Consider the following 27,159-nt stretch of genomic DNA (forward strand, 5'->3'; position numbering starts at 1 on the left):
CAATTTGGCTCGGTGAAATTCTCTTCTTATTTATCGTTCATAGTCACACCAGATCGCAGTAAACCACAACTCATTAGAGCATCCTTGCTATAATGATCGTGGTAACTAAATCCTGTCTGCGGCTGTGTTAGCTTGACGGCTAAAGCAGCTAATTCAAGTTGTTGCTCAAGGACACATTAGCAGGTGACATGGTTCGGGGATTAACCCGCTAACTCTCCGGTTTGTAGACAACCTGCTCTAGCCTCACAACTGAGCCGCAGCCACCACTTAGAGAAGGATTGTGGTTATCTACATCCCATCTTGCGACAGGTGCTACCCTCTAGGGTTTGTACAGACTAGTCGACCAGTCAGTTTGTCAACATCATTCCTGATGTGACAATGTGACAACAACAACATGGACACCTCCTAGAAGGCGGATGATGAGGAGCCCAGTGGCTCGTTGCAGCAAACAAGCAGCAGTTCATCAAGTTTGTGGAAATACTTCGCCCATGCTACTGTGACATGTTGTACCGTGACAACAAAGGCATCCGGTAATGCTTGCAGAGGAACGGTCCAAATCTCTTGGACATCAGTTAGTTAACAACTCTGCCAAACGTCCTGCGGTTATAGAGAGAAGGAGGCTGCAGGTCAACTATTTGTCAAAGCATTTTGTTTTTTAATCTGGCTACGCTATGTTGGCTTCCAACATGCTATCAAATGCTTCTGATGGTGCTGAGTTGCAGCCTGTTTTTATACAGGCTATACATATCTGCAGCTCACTGTATGTAGCACATGAGCTGTCTGTTCTCACCATATGTATTCAGGTTAAGAATAGAGATTTCATTGATGTAAAGCATAGGTCTTCATCAAGGGGGTCCATGACCCCCAGGGGGTCCGCCGAGGTACTGCAGGGGGGTCACAAAGTCTTTGGTTGATTAGACTTTTTTTTGTATATATATATATATATATATATATTAGAGGTGGGCGATATTAAATCGTGAACGATTACAACGTGAAGACGATCTGTCAAACTGCAGGGGTCGTGTCATTCTATAAATTGCAGTTCTATGCTGATGCACCGTCGCACCAGACGTATTACGTCGTCAACGTGACCCACCAATCATAGCGTATTGCGTGCATTTTTTTTTAACCCGCCCCCTTGTTTATGTGTGTAGCGGTAGCCGCACGGAGAGGCATGGCTAAAAGCCAAACGGAGCGACGAACCTGTTCAATCATTTGAAGAGGAAGCATCCCAAACAATATGCTGAGGGGCCCGGCGTCGGTACCGCAGGCGGAGGCAGCAGCTAGTGTAAGACCAAAACGGTCAACATTAACACAGGCTTTTAACAAAGGCACTCCGTATGACAAGTCAAGCAAGCGATGGAAAGAGGTAACAGAAGCAGTTACCTATTATCTTACAAAAGATATGGTACCTTTCAAGACGAGGGCTTCAAACGCCTGCTTAAAGTAGCTGACCCGCGGTTCAGCTTCAATTCAAGATCGTGATAAAATCGAAATCGTGATTTTATTTTTAAAAAATCGTGATATGATATTTTTTCCATATCACCCTCCCCTAATATATATATACTACTATAGTGTAGTTTAGCTATATATATATCGTGTTAATTTCCCCCCATAATTTTCCCCCTCACACACCATACTTTTGCACATGTTTGAAGTAAAAAAAAAAAAAAAAGAATATTTGAACCTGTGTATTATTTGAATAGCTTAATATTGAATGCAAAATGATAATAATTAAATATATTTATAAATGGGACTACGCCAAGTTTAATATAGAACACATATTGTAGGTAGAGGGTCCCTACTTAGTCTCTCCATCAGTTTGGGAGTCCTTACCCAAAAAAAAAAAAACATTGAAGACCCCTGTTGTAAAGTAGTACTTTCTACTGGGTTTATATTAGTGATATCAACAGTCACCTAACAGTCAACTTGCTACCCCCCAGTACATAAGCCCTGACGACATGGCAGTATATTTGAAATCGCTGGTGACACAGTTTGCAAATTTCCCATGTCATTACTGTACTCTTAGTTTGATATTCAGGTCCTACCTCCGGCTTGACCTTTAAAATGTGTTGGTATCAAGCGGCTCTCAGCGCCTGAAAGATGAAACCAACATGACAGTGCCAAGAACTGCAGGCCGGCTCCAAAAGAGTGTCAATCTTCTTTGACTGCCATGTTAAAATTGGACAAATAATCGTGTTACAGACAGTGGTACAGTTGGTGTAAATAATCTAAAACGTGACATGACAACTGCATCGAGTGTTGATTTTTATGTGGCTCACGCTTTTTAAGTGAAAACACGTTTTTGAATTACATATATAAGACTGTGGCTACTTTGAGTGGTAGCTAGCTCGAGGTAGCAGTTTTGTTATTTTACTGGTTCTCACGTACAGCGTGGATGAAGACAGCGAAGATGTGAGTCCGTCCCATGGGGTGAGGTGGCCCCTACGTAAACAAAAAGGATTTTATAAATCGTAAAAATGCATATTCTTTCCTTCGGGCTTATCTTAGCGAGAGTAACGACGCGACGTCCTCACAGTTATTGCTGGCGTCTATTTTGTTGTCTTGTTTTAAACAGGCAGCGTTTTAGCCTTGGGACTTATGTATTCAGTGGGATTTTTTTTTCCCCGTGTAGATCACACTGTCAAAGCAAACCAACCAGAGGCAGTATTGAATCCTCCTGGCAGACACAGCCTCAGTTTGGAGAGCACATGTGATGGCTCAGCGTGGATGGCAGGTGCCACAGGAAGGTAAGCTGAGGCAGAGTTTAGTTATGGAATAGAATGGGGTGATTTATCTCAATAATGACTCCTTTTTGTGTGACAAGGCAATTTCACTGCCCAGAGGTGTTTTTTTTTTTTCCTTCTTTCTTTCCCCTCCTCCGTGGGCTGAAGGTTGTTTTCAAAGGGAGGCAGTGCTGATGGAACGGTCTGAGATCAGACTGGGGATGAGGGACGAGGCTTTAGTAAACACACATGAGCAATCCTTAAGTCTGGCTGTGTCAGCTGGAAAGGTGACAATAATGCGAGAGGGGATGAAGCGGAGCCACTTTGCCGCGGGAGAGACGCTGATTTTGAGTTCATCTTTCATTTCTTCTCTGGAGAGGTGTCGAGGGTTGAGCCTCGGAAACACGCTGCCTTTTGATTTCCGTCCGTCCCTTTGATCCTGTCGTACAAATCCGCCATGTGGCCGCATGTCTGTATAGTCAAGTATGCACATCAAACGGTATGCAATCAAACCAGCAAGACTTTGCTTTTCTTCGTGACATCTGCAAAACTTTCACTTCAGTCTCAAATTACAAGAAAGCTATCATCAAGTATGGAGCTTTGTGCTCCACGGTTTAGAGATGGGAAGTCAGGCTCTTCATAGATTCAGAAGAAGAAGAAGAGGAGGGACGAACTCTTCGTTTAGTTTCACTCAGAGCCTTCTGTTTAATCCTAATTTAGCGATTATGTGTGATGCAATTACATTTGTTTGGTCTTTTGTATGCTTTCATGCACTTTGATTTCACCCCACGCACTGTTTCATTGTTGCAGAAAATGTTAAAAATAAAGAAAAGAAAAAAGCAAAACAAACTAAAAATAAACGTATTTAATTTTGCCCGTGATCAGGCAGAGTTAGCTGGTTACTTTTACTGAACGGCATTTTATCATTTGCCCTCAGAAAGGAGCTAGTCAGAAAGAATAAAATTGGTTAAAACGTTCATATTTATCATCTGGGAGCGTCAATGCAGAGTCAGAGCCTTTCTTTTTACTCTATGCTTGGACTGATAGCTAGATAATAAGGAATGGGCGCTAACTTGTTGCACACGATATAGTGCCAACTTGTCCCATATGCAAAGATAATGGCTGAGGATACCAACAAAACAAATTTATTCCACCACCTGAAGAACAACCACGAGTCAGAGTATGACGAGAGCCAACAAATGAGTCAGGAGAAGCAGCCACATCCCCTAAATTAATGTGACCAGACGTCCCTGATTTTTGGGGACAGCCCCTTGTTTTGGATGACCTGTCCCCCGTCTAAAGCTGTCTGTGAAAATGTCCCCAATATTAACGTTTTCTGAATGAAAAACACAATAAAAATGTTGCGCACAGACTACAGTTATTACGGTAGTTGGCCGCGCTGCTATTGACATTGCAGACAAGGTAGCTTAAATACGAATGAATAAATATAAATAAATAAATGAAACCAGAATTGTCCCTGTTACTTCATTTTGTCTTGATAACATTTTTATTTTATTTTTTTATTTTTCTGTTAATGTCCCTAGATTTTAGTCCAGAAATCTAGACACCTTATAGTAAAAAACAAAACAAAAACCCTCTTATTCCGAAACAAATTTCAACTATGAAAGCCTGAGATGGAAAGAGAGAATTTAAGGGATTGCATTTTGCCTGGTGGAAGACATTTCAGACTTGTTTGAACAGTCTCTACAGTTTTCTCCACTACTTCCTACTTAGGCTTAAGGTCAGAGGTTAGAGGTTAGAGGTTAGAGGTTAGGGTTAGTTAAGCAGCTTATTTCAGTTTAAGTGGTCAGTGTCATTTCAGAGCTCTCAGGACAGAATGTAGTGACAGATTGAGTTAAAACATGGATTGGAATTCTACTATTTTTATCATGATTTTTATCGTTATCGCCAGAGCGGCAAAATTCCTCGTGATCTTTTCTTTTAAGGCCTTTTCGTCCATCCCTACTCGGTAGTAGCGTATTTCCGCTTAGGTTAGGAGACACAAACATTTGCATGACTCGTCTTCTTTGAAATTGTTGATGGAGAATCAGAAAAGAAGAAACAAAAATGAACTCAAGAGGTCCCTCAGAGGCATAAACTCCACCAGCAAATTAAACCGTTATAGTCTTTTGTAAAATCTTTCTTTTAAAATACAACCACATCTTTGTCTTCTTGTGGCAGTCTCACTTATCCAACATTATCTTTGTAGCTATTCATTTCTCCACACTACAGAGACGCTGGATTCGCCCGAGGCGATGCATAAACATTCAATAAGAACTGTTACTGACCACTATGGTACATGTGGGATAATTCCAACAGACATTTCTGGGTTGGTGAATGAGTCATATCTAACACACTTACATCCATTGACCTGAGCCAGTTAATCGTACAGTGTGTGTGAGATGATTAGATGGAGCCTGGATGTGAGCGGGAGACCGGGATGTTTTTGATGTCAGAATGAGCAGATTGGTCAAAACGAGCCCGGCTGATTAGGGCCAGTCTCGTCTCGAAGGAACAACAGCGCAGTGTTAATGGCCATCATGTCTCACTGATTTGATTCCACACCAATGACAGTAATGTGGTTACTCTGAAATAGGCCTTGGGTCAATCTTTTACTTTTAAAACGTAATCCCATTGTGGAGCCGCTGCCTTTTGCACACGAGCACTTTCTGGCTTCGCAGCTTCATGTGTGCAAATAGAATAGAATAGAAAAAACCTTTAATTTGTCCCACAATGGGAAAAATTGTGGTTTGCGACAGCATACATGGGGGGAGAAAAGTAACAAGAATAGAGAGGGGACTGTGTAAAAGATAAATAATAAGATAAAAAAAAAGATTGAATAGAATAAACAATATACAAGTATAGGAATATATATATGAAATGTATTGAATAGAAATAAATTGCACACATGCAGGATGGTGAAGTGGGGACACACTGATATGTGTGTCTGCCACAGTCTTTTATTAAACATCATGTACTGACCGGTCAGTGTCCACTCTCTCAGAGAACGGGTGCTACTAAACGGGTGTGGTGCTTCACCCTGCCTTAATTAAATAGCCCAACTGGTGGTCTGTCCATTCCGATTTAATTCCTACCTCACAACAAGTCATCAGCTCATTTACATATGGCTGCGTTTTGAACCAAAAACTTAACAAAAGGAAAATCTCTACTTTCCTTATGTGTGTGTGTTTGGTATATCATAGATAAGCCCTATCTTTACATATTCTGTCGTTGTGTTTTTTTTTTGAGATGGAGGGGAGGGGCCTCTGTGGATCATCCAACAGATACTTGATCCGTTTGGGATCTAGTGAATTTGGAGGCCAAGTCAACATGTTCTTCATGTTGTTCCGAAGCCATTTTTGTGTTTTTTGTGTGATTTTTGTGTCAGGCTGCATCCTGCTGGGGATGAATAGTGTCATCGAGGAGTGTCATTGCTATAGGGCAGGGACGCCTGCTCTGGTTTGGGTGGATGCTACGTGTCTAAGTAACATCCACATGCATGAACACCAGGTCCAAAATTATCACAGTGCTATTCACTTCGCCTGTCAGTGGTTTTAATATAGGTTAAGAATATAGCTAAAGTTTCACCATTTTCACACGTACTGCAGTATTTGGCCAAACTTACTGACAACATTTTTGTTTTTTCGGAAGATGTTCCGGGACCCAGCACTTTCGGTCGAGCTTACGTAAAGGTACAGATCATGGACACATCATGGAGATCAGTCGTCCAGGTCATGGATTTTCTGCACAAATTTACATGAAGCAACAAGTAGCTCTCCTAACCCACATGTAACAGTAGCAGATCAACATCTGTGCACTTTGTATTTACGCTGACATGCCTACAACTCATCTAAGGACTCTACTACATAGACCTTATGATTAAATTAACTTCATTTTTGTTAAAACTGTAGAATCGTACAGAATCTGCAGAATCATGACTACGATCTTTTTTTTTTTAATAGTAGAACGTAATTGTGGCTGAAAAACCAAAACACCAAAAGCTCTGTTTATATCCGTAGCATAATCCCAATAAAATATGAATCCAGCAGCTTTTTTTTTTTTGGCATTCATGTAAAACATATAGATATACAGTGTCTGTCTGCAGTTTCCTGCAGCATGTTGTGCACAGTGTCTTACTTTTGAACATCAGCATGTGACAGTCTGGCTTTTTTTTCCCCATCGCCGGATCTGAGCCTATAAATCAATCTCCTCTACGTGACGCAGGACGACGCCGGAGCTTATACAGAAGACGCTGAAATGACACGACATCTTGACATCTTGTTGGAATAACTGATCAGTGGCAGCCGATGCCAAGCAGCTCTGACTTTGTGATTTAAATGCAAACAGCCACCGTGGTTCATTAGGAGACGGGCAGCGTAAATGGTTTATGGTTGAGAACACTCTGTGGACATGTGCAGCGCGTGGCATTCCTCAGTCAGTGCTGTACCTCAGTGCATCTCATAGCAGCGCCAGCTTTCAGGAGCCCCTCCATCGTTTGGGAAACGCCGACTCGGAGGTTTACTGGCAAAACACATTTGTCAATGCCAGCTTGTTTCCTGCAGGTGTTTTTCCATCAAAGTTTTTTTTTTCTTTCTTTTGTATTAGTTCTTTCTGTCAGTAAATTCAGTCGGCAAATAAAAATAAACTTTAATGGGGAAACACAGATTTAATTCTTTTTTTTTTTTTTTGGGCTCGACTGAAGTTGAAAAGGAAACGTAAGCAAAATGCAACAAAAGGGAGCGAAGGAATGAGGACTTCCCCCGTCCTCCGAAACTTCACCGGAGACATGAAAAATAAATGAAAACATCATGTGTGTGGAGCAACGAGGGAACCTCCCTCCCATGAATACACGAAAACACGAAAATGTTTTTTAACATTTCTAAGAAAAGTACACTTTAAAATTGATGCAACCTAAAGGAAACGCACAACGGCTGCATCTGTTCGGTCCCGCTAGAAATATTTGGACTGAAACGCGGCCGAATGGCCGTTGCAGGCTGCAGATTCACGAAGGGTTCGCGTGTTTTTCGCGGATTTTCCACATCATCGGGACCGGTCTTGATCCGCAGACTCGGAAAACAGTAGAAAATAACAGCACCGACAAATGAAAATATCACCGGTCACTTCCATCTACAAATAATGACACGACAACCTCCGCAAACATCCGCAGCGGCCGCGCAACCTCCCACGCACACATGCTCACACACAGGTTGGTCTCGCTTGTTTGTGATAAACGCAGCGTTTGTGTCCAGGGCGTAAGCTTATTTCTGCTCAGTTGCCTGCTCGGGCTAAGCTAAGCCTTGTGTTGCTGATAATGACAGCTGTGAGAGGAGTAGGGGACTGAATGAAAACCAGTGGGGGTGGAGAGTAGCTGTGGATCCAGTCACTCTGCCCTGCCAGGCCTGTATTTGCCATCCTTCTGTGTCCTGCAGCGTCACACAGGGGTGCACACGGCTGTGCCTCGCTTCTACTCTGTTTACCAGTGTAAGGGCTTTTTTTTTTTTTTTTTTTGTCTCTGCCTGCCTCGATTCTAAAGTGACATTTGATGTGCTGGGAAAAAAAAAAAAATCCTTCACCACCTGGAAGGTTTAAAAAACCCATATATTTGCTGTTATAAGACATATTATTTTCCTGAAATCGTTAACTGCAGAAATATGTATATAAATATATATATATATAATATATATATATATATATATATATATATATATATATATATATAAACACATAAAGTTGGAATAATTCTATTTCCAAACACATTGCACTTTTTATTCCTATTTATGCAGTTCACATTGTCACAATCATTTTCACGAGAAGAGATAAAAAATAGTTTATTCCAACTTTATGAGCTACAGTGTATAAATATATATGAAACTGTTCATGTTACTTAAACATGTAGCACCCACCCTATATGGAGGTATGCATACTGTACGTTTGACTTCCAATTAAATTCAAGACTTTTATTGTCAGTTCTCTGTTTTCAGGACGTACAGAAGAATTGAAAATTTTGAAAGTATAGCAACACTGATCAGGCATAACATTATGACCACCTACCCAATTTTCGTCTATGTCTCCGTTGTGCCTCCTAAACAGCTGTGACTCATCAGAGAATAGACATGGGTCTTCTGAGGGTGTCCTGTGGTGTCTGGTAACAGGATGTTAGTCAGTGGGGGAGAGGGGGCTTTGGGTCCTATGGGTTGAGGGGAGCGGCCTCTGTGGATCATCCCACAGATACTTGATCAGTTTGGGATGTAGTGAATTTGGAGGACAGGCCTTGTTGTTGTACCTTGTTCTTCCTGTTTTATTGAGCTGTTCCTAAACGGTTTGTGTGTGTGTGTGTGTGTGTGTGTGTGTGTGTGTGTGTGTGCATGTGTGTGCGTGTGTGTGTGTCAGGCTGCATCCTGCTGGGGATGGCTGCTGTCATCAAAGAGTGTCGACAGATTGCAGTTTCGTGTAACGGAGAGCGAGTGTATTTTATATTCAGAAACAGCTGAAGTGGAGTCTTTGCGTGTAGCGGATGTGTTACAGTAAAGCAGCGGACAAGGTTCTGCTGTTCGAGGTGGACGTGGGGTGCAGGAGGGCCAAAGAGGACGTGTCTGGATGTTGTGAAAGACGACATGAAGGTAGTCGGTGCGAGAGAAAAGAAGAAATATAGTTAGAACATTGTTTGCATTGCGTTTCACCCTGATTTTATGATCATCCAAACATGTCTGGATTAGAATATTTCTCACTAAGAGGACAGAGAGTTACAACCAGAGTGTAAACGAGCGGCTGGAGGAGACGGGGCAGCTCCGATGACGCCACCAGGGGTGACGCTATCATGTGCATGAGTAATACTGCAATATTTTATGTTTTATTTATTGTTATTTGTTGTTTTTTCGTCACCGCTCCAATGACCTCGAAGTAAAAGTGAGGAGTTCGTGCTTGGCGTGGACGTGAACGCTCCTCTCGGGTGGAGGCGGCCTGCGTCCGCACTTCAGAGGGGATGCGAGGCGAAGTCGCTGGGCTCGAAATCAAGCAGAGTGAAGATTGTTTGTGGGCTGCCAAAAGCAATTAATCTCCCTTCTCAATGAGAATTAATCGGATTAAACCTCCTCGTGGCCCAGTGAATCTTCATGATGCTGAATCTCCAGCCGCTCCGTCCGCCCGTCCGTCCGTCCGTCCTACAGGCCGGATTCGCCGGAACAATGGGCGCCGCACAGCTCCGCACTCTGGAGCGTAATCGCATTCTCCCGCTCGTCTGAATGCTCGTCTTTCACGCTCGGAGAAGGCCACTTCTTGGCAACTTGACCGGCATCGCACCCTGACCTTTGGTAGACACGCCGGAGCGCTGAGAGGAGATTTTGTTGATTTGAGTGTCGTCTGCGCGTCTCTGGCCGCAGGTGAAACACATGTTCGCGCGGGGGATTTGACCTTTTTCTGCGGCGTTCGGATTAGTATTCCGCACCCTCCGCGCCTCTCCTCATTTAAGTGGGTTACGGGTTAACATTCTAAAGAGGCTGACAGAATATTCGCTGGTTACGTTAGCGGCTGCGTGTTCGACGGCTCCGATCTCTCCTCTGCTGCTTTTGGAGGAATACAAACATATGTTGCACGGTGAGGCTCATTACCAACGTGTTTATCAAGTCTGCCGGTGACCTGTTCTGCCTCCAACGTTTAACAATGACTCAAATGCAGGCCTCTGCAGCCCCTAGAGGCTGGGATGTTCATCACACCACAGCGCAAATAACAGGACGGAAGAACAGAGCCGCTTACTCTTCTATTTATGTTTTTCCCTCCAGACCTTTGCTTTCGTTTGAAGAATAAAAGGATATATATAAATATGTATCAACCCTGTTTGCACTAAGTTGCATTTAGGATATGACAAGGCCACGTTAGTGGTGGAAATGTTTAAATTATTTACTAGTTTTCTAAAATAAATCACTTTATTGCCCCTTCTATAATTTGATGTTTAAACTGCACCAGTGTGTGAGATGGTTTTAACTGATGTTCTGTTCTCTAGTCCCAAAATTTACCATTATTTACAGATGTCAGATAAATGTAGTGAAATGAAAAGTCCACGGGGTCTGACGGGTCAAGAGAAGTAATTGCGCAAATATGCTGATGCTTAATCTGCAGTATGAGCATTTCATTCAAAACATGCATTTTTTCTTTCCATCCATAATTAGTGAGTGCAGCACTTCATTATTGATTTTGTCTTTGGTTAAATATTGTGAAAGCATTTGTGCTTCGGTCCATGGGTTTGCAAATGAGGTTTGCGATGCCTATATACACCGATCAGCCACAACATTAAAACCCCTAACAGGAAATAACACTGATCATCTTGTGACAATTCAGTGTCTGCTGGGAAACTTTTCCCATTTCCCACTTACACCAAAGCAGGCACCCCCACCCCATAGAAATGACACTCCTTGATGGCAGCAGCCATCCCCAGCAGGATGCAGCGTAACTCAGACACACACAAATTCACCAGATCCCAAACTGATCAACCCATAGGAGAGAAATGGCTTTTCGATTCTTCTGTGTGTCCTGGAAACACAGCGATCTGAAACAGTGTGTAGCACATTGGGACCAGAAGAAACAGCGTTTAACCCCTCTGTATGTTTTTATTAACTTATTGTGGAAGTGACAATAAGCACGGCCACATGAATCACGAATCTCTAATCGTCAGTCAGGTCCGATCAAATCAAGACTCCCCCGCCTCTGTTCAGCTTTAATTACTGTACGCTTTGGATCAAATCCAGTGTCACGTTCACATTTCCAGAGGCTTCGGAGTTTAAACAAGGTGCAGTGGATGTTGGGACATGTTTGTGCAGTTTATAGCTGTCTCAGTGTATTACAGTCAGCGGTGTTGGATGCTGACTTTTCTCGTTCCTCCTCAGCTCTGCACAGATTTATAAGCCCCACGACTTTAGTTTTTAATCCGCATACTGAATTAGGACTTTGCTAACACCCAGCAAGTGTCAGAAGTCCAACCAGTGGAGATCAAGACTTCAGAATGTCTCTTTAACTAGGAAGGTCATAGCACCGTTTTTGTGTAGACATAAGTTTTTTTCTTCTCTTTTTTGCCTCATAGTAAACACTCAGTAAAAGCACCGGTCGGCGTGGGGCAGAAATCAAAGCGAACCCCTGGCGCCGCACTCTCTGAAGTCATTTTTAGACTGGCAGAGCAAAGTAGACATAGAGTTTGTTCTCTTGTTTGATTCTGGTTATTATTTCCTCCCTAAGCTCCTGCAGCTGACACAACACCAACCATCAGCCAGGATGTCATATGGTTCCATTGACGGAGGCTCCTTTGGCAGTCGTAACCCTTTCGGAGGTCCTACGAGGCAGGGCTACCAGCCAGTAGGTAAGGACATACGTGGATTTTTATTTTTTTTACCATTAAAGTGTCATCTCATGCAGCTCCTCAAAATATCTCATTTTGCAACATTAAGGCACATTTCCATAAAGATGCTACGGATTTTTATTTGTCAGAAAATCTGCTGCTAAATTTGCTACTTGTGGCTACCACTGTCTTCTCTGAGGCATCCATGTTGTTACTGTCACTTGACCAGTGACGAGGGATGGGCATCGATAAGATTTTATTGACACCGATGTCATTATCGATTCTGCTCATCGATCCCATTCTTTATCACCAGTCAACAAATAGGAAACTGGTCACTGGATCGTCACTAGGAGATTGTCGAACACATGGATCTCTATGTATTTAACGACGTGCATCGTCGACAAATGCTTCAACATGTTGGCGGTGTTGCCGTCCTCGCTTAAAATTACAGTGCTGCAGAAGTTGCACGCTGCGTTGTTACAGTCCCTCCTGGTGAAGCGAAGCCACACTATGGACCGCTGTAGGTACCAGATCTGCTCGGGGAACATCCGGCACTTCTACATGTTCGGCTCCATTCGGCTTCATTCGGCTCAGACTGTGAGATAAAACATCTCATCGTCCTCTACTGCTGTAAACTCCACCCAGAGGGGCCTGAGGTGGACTCGGCCCTGGACCTTCTCGTTGGGAGACGTCAGTGCTAACCACCAAGCTGCTGCGCTGCCCCTCATAAAAAAGTAATAAAATGACAAAATAATTCAAATTCGGCCCATTCATTTGTATAGTAGGTGCTTTAACTCAAATAAGTTTTATCCTGAAAAAGATTAAATAATAATACAGCTTTTATCAAATCATCCAAAGAATAAAAGGACAAAACAAAACCGCTAATTTGCTCTGCTAACCGCTAAAACCGCTAACCTCTTTTCCACTTATGATTCTTCCTGTTGTCAAACCAATTATAAAACGAGAGGTCACCATCCCTAACACCTACGTCAACATCATGTTTAAGCGCTGGATTCTCCCCGAGCAGATCTGGTACCTACGCCATTTTATTCTCTCTGCCATCGCGTCTTCATGTCGTCACGTGATTTGACGTAAAGCTTCTTCTTTCGTTTTATGGCGGTTTGACAAACAACTTTTAGGTACATTACTGCTACCGTCTGGACTGAGATGTAAAGATTTGTCACGAAAAGAAAACGATAAAGGGAATCGATAAGCACGAAAGCTAATGATGTTGATGAATTGAACCAGTTGGAACCAGTGCCCCCTATCAGTGACTAGTTGACTGTAGTCTGTACTAATACATACAGTATCATCCCTTTGTAAAGCTGAACACCAAAACTCGCATCCAACATCTCTTTGGGTTTTAGGCAAAATCATGTGTTCAAGTCTAATTTTCAACCTTGTGTTCAATTTTCACCAACTTGAGAAAAAAATAGAAAAATTTGACTAAATGCTTCAGTTTTTTCATCAGATGTTGACTAACTTCCTCAGTAGCTTTATCAGAACATTGTCACTGAAACAGTTTTCAGGTAATAAGGCTGATGAATATAATTATAAAAACTAATCCATAAAACGTGCAGCGTGTCATCACGTAGAAATTAAAACTACACTAACTGACAAATAAGAATCAGGAGAAAGAGACGAAGAATAAGAGAATGTAGAAACATGTCAGAAATCTTACTGAGTGTATGTAGAACTTGTGCATAGGCTTCACATCATCAAACTTCTTCCAGTAATAAAAAGACTGCACTGACTAAGGCGTGTGTTATTAATATCAGTTGATGTCAACACCAGTTTTATGAGAGTTTCGCAGAAATTACAGTAGTCACCCACATTCCTACGCGGAAAGCAGGCAATCACGATCAGGTGCTCCAGTCATCACAGCACTTCATAAAGAAATGAATAATTCAAGCAATCAACGCGGCATGTACACGAGTCAAAAATACACGCACACAAATACGATCGCATGGAAACAATCTGCACAAATAAACAGCGTAGAAAGTACGACAAGAGATTTCTGCTCCTTCAAACAAACCCATATGTATGAACTCCATTTCCCCTGTTTGTATGTATTTACTCATGCGTATCATGATCTTTGTGTTTGTGCGAGAGGTGCACACACACACACACACACACACAGACACACACACACACACACACAGATCATAGGTTTCCAAAAGGGTTAAGCAGTGCGAAAAGCTGCGTCATTGGATTTGATCCTCTCAGTGCTTTCATTAGCCTTGTAATGGGGTAGTAGCAAGACAGAACCCCTGAGGCAAAACATGTTCCCTGCCTAACTGGAGGTGTGTGTGTCTGTGTGTGTGTGTGTGTAAGGCCAGTTTTTCATGGAATATTACATTTTGTCCTTGTGCGCCCCTCAACGTGTTGGGGAATAAAAACCTGTAAAACATTCAAAGGTAAAGGTTAGAGTTAGGTGAGGGTTTGGGTGGAGGCTGATACTCTGTTTGGGAGTTCTCGCAGATTCTACTCGACACATCAACCGAGAAGAACGTTTTTTTGCTCACGTGGTGTTCGACAGAAATTGGAAGTGGGCGTGGCTTATGTGCATAGGCTAAAATGCTAGCTGCCACCCTGTGAACTCACAGATGCTAATATTGGCAGCGTGACCACTAATCTCTCCTGGTTAGAGATCCGTATACTGCGTGACGGTGCACGTTAAATGGAGTTCTTTTTTCATGCTATTCTGTGATAGGTCAGAAATTGGAAGTGGGCGTGGTTTATGTGCAAAAGCAGAAGTGCTAGCACCCTCTTTGTGAGCTAGACACAGATGCTAATATTCGCAGTGTGACCACTGATCTCTCCTGGGTAGAGTTGCCACCTCCAACCTCCATGTCTGAGCGATGAAGCTCATGTGGAAGTGCAAAGAATTGCAGTTCATCAAGTGGCCACTTGAGGCTCCAAAAGCTCAACATTTTAATTTATTAAACATGTTTATAGCCTGGTACAACTCATTCGTTTAAACATTTAAAATTGTGCATAATTAATGGTGTTCCAGCTTTGAGTGACAGGTGGTAGCCTGAGCTAACAGGTAGCGGAGAGTTGGGTGGACGGGTCCAACCTGCTTTAGCACCACCCCAGCACCCCCATGTCCATATTTGGAGTGTCCAAGTGTGGGCAGTCTCCGCCCACTTTCACTTTTTAGGTTCAGAATCCAATGGGTGATGAGTTTTTCGTGAAACAAAATTTGTTCTTGTTCTTGCTCACCTCGAGGACGAGAACAAATTCCTCCCCGCTGCGGTAACCAGCCTAATTGTCGGGGGTTAGATGCTACTTAACAATGGGAGGTCCTCACAAAGATACAAACTTGCGTTTTATGTTGTGTGCGCGCTCGAGAGAGCAACACAGACAGATGGAGGGAGACTCAGCAGAGACTGAGCTGAAGATGAATAGACGACGAGGACAATGAAGTAACGATTCATGTTTACGAGCAGGACAAAGAGATCTGTCGTATTTTTTGCATGTTTGCATTCTAAAATAGGACACACACACACACACACACACACACAAGCTGCCTCACTTTATAAAATTCACAAAAAAAAAAGAAAAAAAATTCACCAAATGCTTTTTGGTCATTTCAAAGGATGCCTACTGATCTTTTAATGGAATATATTATCCCATACAGAGCCAATTATTTGAAACACAAGAACACTGAACCACAGCTATTACTGACCATTTACATAATTTATGTATCCAACAGGTCGATGTGAGAGGGCGTATGTGAGGCCTGGGAGGGAATTAAAGTGTTTTACATATACAACATGCTGGCTGGTGTCAAGTTGGTGGTTGATCGTTTTTCATGTTTCTTTGTGCACTATATGATGTAGATTTAAAGGAGTCCTTAATAGTGTTTTTAAGCGTTTCTTCAAACTTTGCTGTCAAATTGTCACCGTCCTCCACTGTTTTGATGGCGGCCTGGTTGACTCCAAAGTTGCCAAAAGTCGAAGAGGAAGAACCCAAATCCTGTGACTAGACTATACGTTAGTTTGGAAAAGCAGCGTGGATGTTTGGCGAGGTGGTAGTACTTGATCATCGTTCAATACTTGAAAAACAAAAACCTTAATACGTGGAGTGCACTCGAGCAAGAAGAGGAAAGTGTCCTTGAGATGATGACAAAGACAAAAACTATTCCATACAGGGAATTTATGGTGCTGGATGACCAGAACAATTCTGGAGTAGAGAACACAGGTTTTCTGGAGATGTGAACTACCCTTTTCAGAATACATTAGCATTGACAGCACTTTTTATTGGACTTAAGGCAGTCATGATGTAGGTAAATAAAAGGGAGATGAGAAAAGCCTTTCTGAGTCTCCAGGGTATTCAGTTTTGTTCAGTTAAGACCAGATTAGCCGATGCTGGATATCAACAGTAGTGATGATGTGCAGATCGATACTGAAAAAACGATACCTCCAACACCAGGTCTTTATGCTCTAAAATTGATTTTTGAATCAAAATATTGATACTTTCGATACTTCAGTCCTTGGAGGTAATGTAGGAACATAGTGGAAAATAACTAAACTATTCAGTTGTGACAACACAACAGACCTTGTGAAACACATCAGGTTAAACCACAACACAGAATACAAGGAATTTATGATGAGGAGGACAGAAGAGGAGAGAACAGGGTCACAATTAAGATGCAAGTTTTCATTTTATAGTAGTCCTTAATACACATTAGGTTGCATTTACACAAAGTATCGGATCGGTTTCGCCGATACCAGACTGAATTTTACTCAGTCGTGTCGAATCAGAAAGGAAATCGGTGGTATCGAACATCACTAGTTAAAGGATTAACTTGATCTGGACATCTCTACTAAGAAGTTTGCATCTCATACTATGACCAATGTGGTTTTTTAAAAGCTAGTGGAAACCAAAAGCACAATGTATTAGCATATTTGTATAGATAATTGAATAATAACTTAATTTCCACAGACGTGCATTTCACTGCAATATTAATATAATAATTTACTAGAATCTTGATCATTATCATACAGAGCTTGGTTATAGTTCTGGGAAAAACTAAGTTTCCATGTTATTTTGAAGTTGTGTATCTGTGTATATATATATATATTTTGTATTTTTGAAATAGCTCAAATTACTTCACAGAAGAAGCGGCTCCGGTCACCGTCTTTTCCAGCGAAAGCTTCCAATTTGGCCGACCAGCTCCAAAATGAATACGCCCTTGCGCGCGCGTGTGCGCTTTGTGCGGTTCGCTCATATCGGCGTCCGCAGATGTGTGTTCATACCGATCACGTCTGACACTCCAGGGGAGAAGCTGGCACGAGTCATTATGTTGCAGTTCAGCTACACGGCGAAGGAGGAAGGGAGGACGACGTGTCAGCGTGAAAACACACATCACATATGCTTTTTGTCTGTGCACTCCGAGATACTGTACTAGTGTGTGTGTGTGTGTGTGTTTTCCTTCAGTCTGACAGTCAGCTTCTCTCTCCCAGCGCTCTCTATTGTGGGAAGACAGATGGGAGCCTCAGTCACCAGAAAAGAGCTCTTTGATCACAGTGAAGCTTGGGTACATTATGAGGGATATGAGCAGTGGCGGTGGTTGGTTGGTGCGTGGAGGGGGGATGTGGGGATCGGTGTGGCGGCGTCGTCGGCGGGGCAGAAGCCTGTCAGATTTGCCGTCTGTTGCCGAGCCTGATCTGAAGGGGAGCTCAGGAAATGATCAAAGCCCAGGTTAAGTCTCTAATAGAGCTGCCGTTTAGGCTAATCTCTCCGCCGCCTCTCCCGGCGAAGAAAAAGCTCTCAACCCCTCCACCCAGCTCCCTGATAGGAGGCGTGTCACCGCCGGCGCCGCCGGCAGCCTCATCCAGGATGACAGGACAACACGGTTTTCGTATCAACACATATTGACAGGCCATATGTTGTTTTTAATAGCTGCTGCGCCCGAAAATAAAAGCCTGAAACGGCGTTCTATATTTTCCGCTTGGCAGCTTCCATTCCCTGTCACAGTTGTCATTGTATGGTAGTGTTACCTTGTGTGTTTCCAACATCAGCACACAAAAGTACTTGAGTATACTTGGTTGTTTGGATGAAGCCCTTTTTTCTCCCATCCGAGCTGGAAGTTGATCATTTTCAATGCATTCTGCAGAAGAATGTTTCTTTTTTTTAAATCCTCCACTGACTTCTAGCCCATCAAGCTAATGCACTCACTGAAGTTGTGATTGGGCAGACATGACTAAATCATGAATAGCATTAACTCCTGAGTCACACTGACAGAGCACAAATGCATAATGTGAACACAAAGACTGCTGTTATTGCTTCACAAAGAAATCCTCCAGCTCAGAGCGATGTACACCATTTTCATTACGAGCCTAATTATGCTATTTAACTCATACAAACACATTTGCAAAGATGGGATGAAATGAATGGGCGAATTGGACAGAAATCTTCTGAGCACCTACAAGATTCCCTGCAGAATGACTCCCCTGCATTTCCTTTGTGTTGTGCTGTTCTGTCGCTCAGATCATTTGCTCCTACATCGCAAAAATACCGATGTTTAGGTGGTTAGGTACGAGATCCTACAGGCACATTTCACTAATTTGACGGGATGAGGCTGGTTTGCAGGTCAATAAGAAGCTCAGATTTACATCGGTCTTCGTATTTCTCGTAACGTTCTACCTGAAAGAACATATCCAGCGCTGTCCTGTACACAAGAATGTGCAGTTGCGACAGAAAAGCAAAGGACACTATAAACAGAACGACTCCTTGGTGACAGTTTGGAAAGACTATGATAAAATGACTTGCATGGCTAAATCATAAATAACATTCACCCACGAGTCAAGTTGAGGTTCATGATTCTCTGCAGAATGAACCCATTGGCCAATATAGTCAGATTCTTAGTTTATCCAGTGTGTGTATTTAAGGGCCACTTGGACATGCTGTTTGCTCATACACTGTAAAACGCAATTAAACTGGTTTTAATAAAGGAACAAATACAGATTCATTGGGGAAAGTTAGATCCTAGAGGCACGTTTTGATAATTTCGTGGGTTCAGACTGAAGAAGAAGCTCAGATTTATGTTGGTCTTCGTGTTTCTCATAACCTTCTTCCTGATACGAGGTATCCAGAGCTGCCTTCTCCACAACGATGTGCAGTTACGACAGAAAAGCAAACGACACCGACAGACTAAATCTAAAATGTCATTAACACCTGAATCACGTTGACAGAGACACACAAACACACGATACAAACACAGAGACTAGGACACTGTTCCGTTAGCAACATTTACTCGGATCTCTTGCTAGTTTTGGCCGCGCAGACACTCTGCATGGCAGCACACTTCCACCTATGCATGGATGGGTGAATGCGAAACTCTCTAAAGCTACTAATGAGGTAAAAAAGTACTGCATAAGCTGGAATTGGAGACACTTTATGTCCACAAGTGGTAAAGATTTAAAAATATTTACATTGTAATCGTGAGCATGCTACTGACGTTTGCATTCATCTCAAAGTACAGCCCTGCTTCACAGAGTAAGTACAACCTCCTCAATTAACTCAATTAAAAAAGAGTGATTTGGTACAAATCTGCTACAAAAAAACGCTTCTTTCTCTTTAAATCAAGTTTAAATATTTTTTTAGCTGTTGGGCTGATGGCTGTTTCTTTGCAGGACCGTTGGCCGGTACGTGGGCAACGGAGAGGAGGGGTCAAGCTGGAGCTATAACTGCTGATTAATGATTTTCTTTTTTTAAACTAACAAAAGGAGCATAAAAAATATTAATTGTTCTGACACAAATTCAGTATGAAAAGCCTCAACTAACGTTAGTTACAATGAAACTGCAGGTTAACCTTTGCAGTGGTGCTTTAAAGAAGAAGAAAATAGAAATATACATTTAAAAAATTGCTACCTGCACCGATTTCAAATAATGAGGTGAGTTTTATAGTTGATTGAGGGACTGGATGGCTTTGTTAGGTGAGGCAGTCTGCTGGACTCTCCCCTTCTATGAAAATAAAACCTGAAGATATTCAGAAGCGTGTCGACGACAGTTTTTATGTGGAGTCGACTGTAAAGGTTTACTCCTTTGTCTAAAAAACAAAGATGCTAATCCTCGTCCTCGCTTGACGACAGCATCCCGCTTCTCAAATGTTTTGTCACAGTTTAAGGAATCCCTCCTGGTTGGCTTCAGCGGCCGAGTTCCTGGTGTCGGACCTGACTCGTGGACATGTCCACATTGTTCACTTGCCCCCCGGAGACTCAATTCTGCTCGCTGAGCTTGAATGAAGCGGGAGGTCGGACCGGGTGTGACGGACCCGCGATTAGCACCTGCTCCTCCAGCCCCACGCTCTGCTGATGGGCACAAAGTGGCCAAAGTGAGTCATGTGTTAGGCAGCCACGCGCTGAGTAATGGACCAACTGAGATGCCATTGATTTTAAAGTCCAATCTTCCGTGGCCTCGACATCCTGATATGAGCACTTTTGTTGACTCTCTTTGCCCTGACGATGGGCACAGTAACACGTCTTGAAGCTGCATTTTCGACTGTGGAATTGAATCTAAAAATCATTTTGCAGTTTGGTGAATAATTGATTTACATATGCACCAATCCTCCTCATATTGTCTCACCTGTGCCTCCAAAACGGTTGTGAGAATGGACATGGGTCTTCTGAGGGCGTCCTGTGGTGTCTGGCAACAGGTTGTTGTTAGTGGGCGGGTCCTACGCTTTGAGGGGAGGGGCCTCTGTGGATCATCCCACAGATGGTTAATGTCATTTACGTCTCCGGTCAGTTGATTCCATATTTCTCTTCATAACTTCTTTTTTAAATTAAACTTCTTCTTCCAGGAGGGATGTTTTACTTGACTTGGGTTCGGTGTCTTGCTCGAATATTCACTCATTAATAAAGTTCAGTTTATGCACTGACAGTGTCATATCGTCCTTAAAGCTGCTCTGGTTTTTCACCCTGATTCAAAGACACACTGTCCAACCTGCCAGTTCCATCAGCATCAAAGCTCCTCCACACAGGATGGACCTCCTTCAGTTCCAGGTTTTATTTCATAACTAAATCAAACCCTCGAACGTCTCGAGGTTGAGTCAAACATTTTCCTTTGCGTTCCGTTTGGTCAGACATCTGGGACTGAAGTTTTTGCTTGTTCAGCTTTCTTCTTGATGCTTGTATTCATCCAGTCCTGATCTGGTCCTGATCTGGTCCTGATCTGGTCCTGATCTGGTCCTCCTTCAGGCGTCGGGCAGTAATGCAGTTTCCTTTTCCTCAGCTGTTGTTTTTCTGTCGCCTGACTCTCCTCTGAGACTCTTTGCTCTTTCCTCCAGTCACGGTGTGGTTTTCTGCTGTACCAGGAGTTTTAAACATGCGCATATTGCTGCATATGGTGTCTTGAACTAAAAGTGCCTTTGATTTATTTTTTTTTAAACCATCACCATTTTAAGACGATCCCTTGAGGGCGTTTTTTTTTTTCACTGTGTATTTGCTATGTTTGCTCCACAGCGAGTACGAGTCGCTCCATATGTGATATTTATATCTGTAAACAAAGCAGAAGCTAATTTGTTTTTGTAGCTTTGTATCTAAACCCAAAGCTTAATTCTGTCCCTGTGGCCGTTCTAGTCAGTCATTTAAGAAAAAAATGCCGCAACTCAGAAAGATTATATTACTAATTTTCATTATCAGCTTAATTATGTTACTTGTGGCTAAGATACACCAATCAGGCATAACATTATGACCACCTTCCTAATATTGTGTGGGTCTCAGTTATACCTCGTCAGAGAATGGACGTGGGCCTCTGGTAACAGCATGTTGTTACTGGGGGCTATTTCCTATGGACTGAGGGGAGGGGCCTCTGTGGATCATCAACAGATGCTTGATCAGTTTGGGATCTAGTGAATTTGGAGGCCAGGTCAACACCTTGTGCTGTTCTACGTATTTTTTTTAGTTGTCCCTAAAGTGGTTTTGTGTGTGTGTGTCTGTGTCAGGCTGCATCCTGCTATCATCAGGGAGTGGCATTGCTATGGGGTGGGGGTGCCTGGTCTGGTCCGGTCCGGTCTGGTCTGGTCTAGGTGGGTGCTACATGTCTAAGTAACATCCACATGAATGAAGGCCCGGTCCAAAAGTTTCCCAGCAGAACACTGAATTCTCACCATATGGTCAATGTTATTTACTTCTGCTGTCAGTGGTTTTAATGTTGTGGCTGATCGGTGTAATGCATTAAGTTGGGCATAATAAAACAAAATATACAGATTTGTAGGTGAAAGTTAGAGGCATACTTTGATGGGTTCAGGCTCATTTGCAGGTCGAGAAGAAGCTCAGATTAAATTTGGTTCTTTCATTTATCTCATAACCTTCTACCTGAACCAACGTATTCAGAACCGTCTCCTCCACAAAAATGTGCAGTTGTGACGGAAAAGCCAAAGCAAAACGCTACAGGCAGAACGACTCGTTGATGACAGGACATCATGCATCCACTTATATGCATAAGTAGCACTTATGTTGCTTAAATGCTGATGTTAAATTCTTGATTCTTTTAAACTCACGTCCTCTCACTATAGTTCTCATAACGTCTGCGTTTATCTTACATCAGTTATAACCGTGACGTCTAACACTGAACACGTTGTCACTTTGAGGCACTTAAACGTCCAGATGAATGATGAGAGATTAATCAGTGAAGGATCCGTGTTTTTCATGGTGCTCTCTGTATGTTGATGTTGAATGATAACAATAATTTCCACTCGACGTTAAAAAATTAAAAAATTTAAAAATCGTAACCTTTTACTGCAGATTTAAGCTCATTCTCTAATTTTTTGTGTCCTTATTTATGTTTGTAATCTTTGCAAACCTTCCATCACGATGTCTGCAAATGGTCCATGTCCCGCTGAGCGGAGGAGTGAGGGACGATTATGAGGACGCGTCCACCAAACAAAGAGCAACGCGCTGCTAAATTGCAGCGTCTGAGCAGCGCGGCATTAGTCCAAACAGAAGTAAGCTTTCTGTGATAATGATTTAATGCCGGTCTGCGTTTTCTGCACGCTCTGCCTGTGAGAGACATAATAGCACATGAAACAGAGCAGAACGCCTCTCGACGGGTGTGTGGGTGACGTTTTTTAGTTTCCAGAATTCCTGATGGAAAAGCTGGATGTCGATTTATATCTAAATCTCAGTGAAGTGTTAAAGCCGCGTTCGTCTTTTTTTTGGGGCGTTTTGTCCTGAACAGCTGCTGTTATGGGCTGACACTCACACCGATCAGCCACAACATTACGACCAGGAGACAGGGATGATCCACAGAGGCCCCTCCTCCTCAAAGCACCCCCCCCTTTAAACATCATCCTGTTTCCAGACACCACAGGACGCCTTCAGAAGGCCCGTGTCCATCCTCAGACCAGCACAATATTACGAAGGTGGTCATAATCTTATGCCTGATCAGCGTATGCATGAACTTGAAATGCGCCGGCAGCAAATTCTCCAGCAAAAGCGTGCGCGGACAGCTTGAATGAAACTGATGAATCCGCGCTACTTTCTCCTCGTTTTAAAGTTTATTTCCCAGAACGTGGCGTTATAAGAGGTTCACGGAGGCCGAGGAAACGGTGCCATCCGTCGCTTCTGAGCACGATGTTAAAAATAATAATAATATAAAAAAAAAAAAAGAGAGTTTATCGGGCCTCCGTACCATCTGCTGAGGAGCTGACCAAGATAAAGCCAGTGATTTATTCTGCACTCTGCAACAAACACTGAAAACTCTGAACGCTATGAAATACTGATAACGCCGAGTGCGGCGATACAAATGAAAAGCTGAGTATTGTGAATGTCGCTGAGTATTCAGAACAATGAAGGAGGAAAAAATGACTTTTTGTTTAGCTTACAGTTTAATGGGGTATTGTTAATTTGCAATTTCGAGCAACTTAAACGATCTGAAATGCTTCCTATGATACGATTTATACAGCTCGTGATTCCAGCCTCAGTCTCACGAGGGAACATAAGCTCTTGCCTCTAATGCACAGATTTCTGATTGGTTGGTAAGATTTGACATGTGACATTTCTGAAAACAAACTGTAAACCTAATAGGTGACACATTAACTACGCTATAATCTGATGGGAAACGGAAACCCGTACGGCTCCAGCTCTGATTGGTAATATAACACCGGTTTACTTGCTTATTCTGCACCTTAACAAGGTTATTCATATATTACACTGCATTTAATAGGGGTAATAATGATACTGCTCAAGGAAACTCTTTTGCCAGAACGCGCGCACACATCTAGCGAGATGAGTGGATCAAATCCTCCCCGAGGACAAAGGATCTAGTTTGATGGCCGACCTAGAATTAGTGCAAATCCCTGAAATATTTCTTCTGTCTTACATGTCAGCACTTATTGTGTTTCTGTACTGAGCAGCGTGTAGCAGTACATTAATCTTTACAGGAAATCGTCAGCAAAAAGACAGCAAATACAAATCTAATTATTACCATACACTGTAAAATATTCAGATGGTCGGTTTTGTTTCTCTAAGCAGAGCAGGAACAAAGGATTTCACCATTATTCTTTGTGTTGTTGCGATATTTAGTTTATACACTGATCAGGCATAACATTATGACCACCTTCCTAATATTGTGAAGGTCTGCCTTTAAGTTGTGACCCAGGAGAGAATGAACATGGGTTTCTGCAAAGAAATTCTTTAGTTAACGTTAACTTAGTTAACAATGTGCAGAACCACCAGTCAGCCCATTAGTATCTGAGGACGTCTTGCACCACATTACATGAATGTGATTCGCTGAATGGGTGCGTCATATTTTGGAAGCCTATCTGGCATGAACACTTGAACTTGCAGCATATTTTTAATGTGCAACGACACATTTAGGATGCAGAACACAAACACTGCAATGCTATAAATAATGGCTTTTATCTTATTCATCAAAAATGTTAATTGAAAAAGAAAATAATACACTAGTATTTTTTTTCCTATAAAGATTGAAACCGTAAAAACCAAGTAGAGCTCCCCCTGGTGGCTGGCTGCAGTATTGGTCATAAGCTCCACCCCCTCTGTGTTTGGATGAGACTTGAGTCAAAATAAATACTAAAATACACGTCAAATACTTTTTTTTTTCAAGGATGGTTTCTGACATTCTAGGTAGTTAATATAATGTTGATGCATGTTCGAGCGTCAATCTTTTGGATATTTTTATGTTTTAGTTATGGTTTAGGTATTTAATGCTATAGAAACAGGATGTGACATATTGGCTACTACCAGTTCCCATGCCAACCTCTCTGTAAAGCTGAGAGTTGTAAACAAAAATAAATAAATAAATAAATCAAGTGCAGTGCATAACCCAACATTTCCTTGTAACTAGTGGAGGTAGAGCAGAGCGTGGTGGTGTGTTCGGTTTATGGATATATTGACGGACGGACCTACTGTAAACTCTGGGTTCAAACTCTCAAGATGGCGTCGCCCGTATCTCTGGGAAAATAGCATCAGTTTAGCCAATGCAAAGAAGTGGAGACACATTGTTCATATTTTTATGGTTAAAACGTGAAAAAACATGAAACATGAGAATTTCTTACAGCTCCACAGTGGCGAGGGCAAAATGAGCAACCCTGGGTTCAATGAATAAGATACAGTTTTATCTCTCAACCATGGAACAGGAGATGTTCAATGAAGGGGCCGATCATAAAGTCCTCTTCATTGAATGTATAACTCTCTGAAACCGAACATTTTATGAACAACCTGAAATGTCTTATGAAGAATAAGTGCATTATAGTCAATTATTGCCATCTACAGTTTGGTTCTGGGCTTCAGTGTTATGTTGTGTCCGCAACATTTCTAAAACCATGTGGCCCTAGTGGAAAAATTACTTTTAATGAAATATTGAATGTTTTCGCACTTTGCAAATTCATTGCACAGGCCAGATTGCTCCCTCTCTTGAGCAGGTTTTTGGCCCACGGGCCATATGTTTGTCATTCCAGATTTAAAGTCATCAGAAAAAGACAGAAAGTAGAAGGCTGGTGATCTTACTGAGCACTTAGTTTCGGTCCTTTTCCTTTTGAGAGAATTAAGTCAACCAAGGAATAAAAGTGAAAATTAAAAGACTTTCAGAAGAAGATACAGAAAATATAATAATGTCAGTATTCTCTTGTGTACTCTGCGGGAGTTTAATTTACCGCGGCAGCTGCTAAGATTGCCTTGTGTCACAGGCTGCGCGTGAATATTGGTCAAATTGTGGGGGAAACAAAACTCAAACCTTGTCAGCTCCACCTGCAGGAGCAGCTGTTAGACGCAGGCCCGGTTCTCATTCTCTCAATCAGCCACTCGCGGGCTAAACTGCAGATTTTTGGGACGAGTAACAATCTGTCCTTCGACAGCGGAGAGACAGCCGTTGACCTCGGGCGTAATGAGATGGGAGCTCTTGATTAAGCTCCTCTCTGATTTGAGAGTATAATTGAACATGCTGCAGATAACGCATTTGTGCCATTGACAAGCTCCTCTGCGAGGGCGCGATGGTAATTCATCCCTGGTGTTTTTAGGACTCTGGCTCATTACAGAAAGAGAAGCTGGGGCACTTTGTATTTATTATTCAGCTCTTTAACAAAAATAAAAAAATAAAATCAAGCGCGTTGCCTAACTGATCACCTATAATCAGCTCACGGGGTTTTTGATTAGCAACTGAAAAAGATGCAAAGTAGGAATTTATCCTTTCCCCTTTCTCCTCATTATCCTACACACCCTTTGCTCAGTTTTGACACTATGATATCGTGTGCACAATAAATACTGACCCAAGGACAGTTTGTGGATTCAAAACTCAAGTGGAAACTGTTTCCATTTAGTTTGAGGTTATTTTTTGACTAAGGAAGTTCAACGTGTCACCTGAGATCCTCAGGAACTTCTATAGCTGTGTCACCACAGCCATGCAGAAAGTGGGTAAGACTGCTGAGAAGATCACCAGAAGAAGATGATGCATTCAGTGTTACTTTAACATAGGTAGAATTCTCTGGGTTTTTTGGGGTTTTTCCCCCCCAAGAAATCATTGTAAACACAAAAAAGAATTTTAAATAATAAAACTGTAATGAGGACTGATGCCTCCCAGTGAGAAGGTCAGAGTCCGAGTCTGGACTTCCTGTTTGCATGTTCTTCCTGTTTGTGC

The 27,159-nt window shown here is 42.3% G+C and overlaps 1 protein-coding gene across 1 annotated transcript in view; it reads left to right on the top strand.

Moving 5' to 3' along the window:
* The window catches only part of tsnare1 (T-SNARE Domain Containing 1), a 147,640-nt gene that overhangs the window by 17,463 nt on the left and 103,018 nt on the right, over positions 1 to 27,159 (top strand). Inside the window, exon 2 of the mRNA XM_047597643.1 lies at positions 11,952 to 12,072. Within this exon, the coding sequence (XP_047453599.1) occupies positions 11,988 to 12,072 (85 nt within the window). The 5' untranslated portion in view covers positions 11,952 to 11,987. The remainder of the gene's footprint in view (positions 1 to 11,951; positions 12,073 to 27,159) is intronic.

This window comes from Mugil cephalus, chromosome 11, assembly GCF_022458985.1.
Source record: "Mugil cephalus isolate CIBA_MC_2020 chromosome 11, CIBA_Mcephalus_1.1, whole genome shotgun sequence".
Classification (NCBI taxonomy): domain Eukaryota; kingdom Metazoa; phylum Chordata; class Actinopteri; order Mugiliformes; family Mugilidae; genus Mugil; species Mugil cephalus.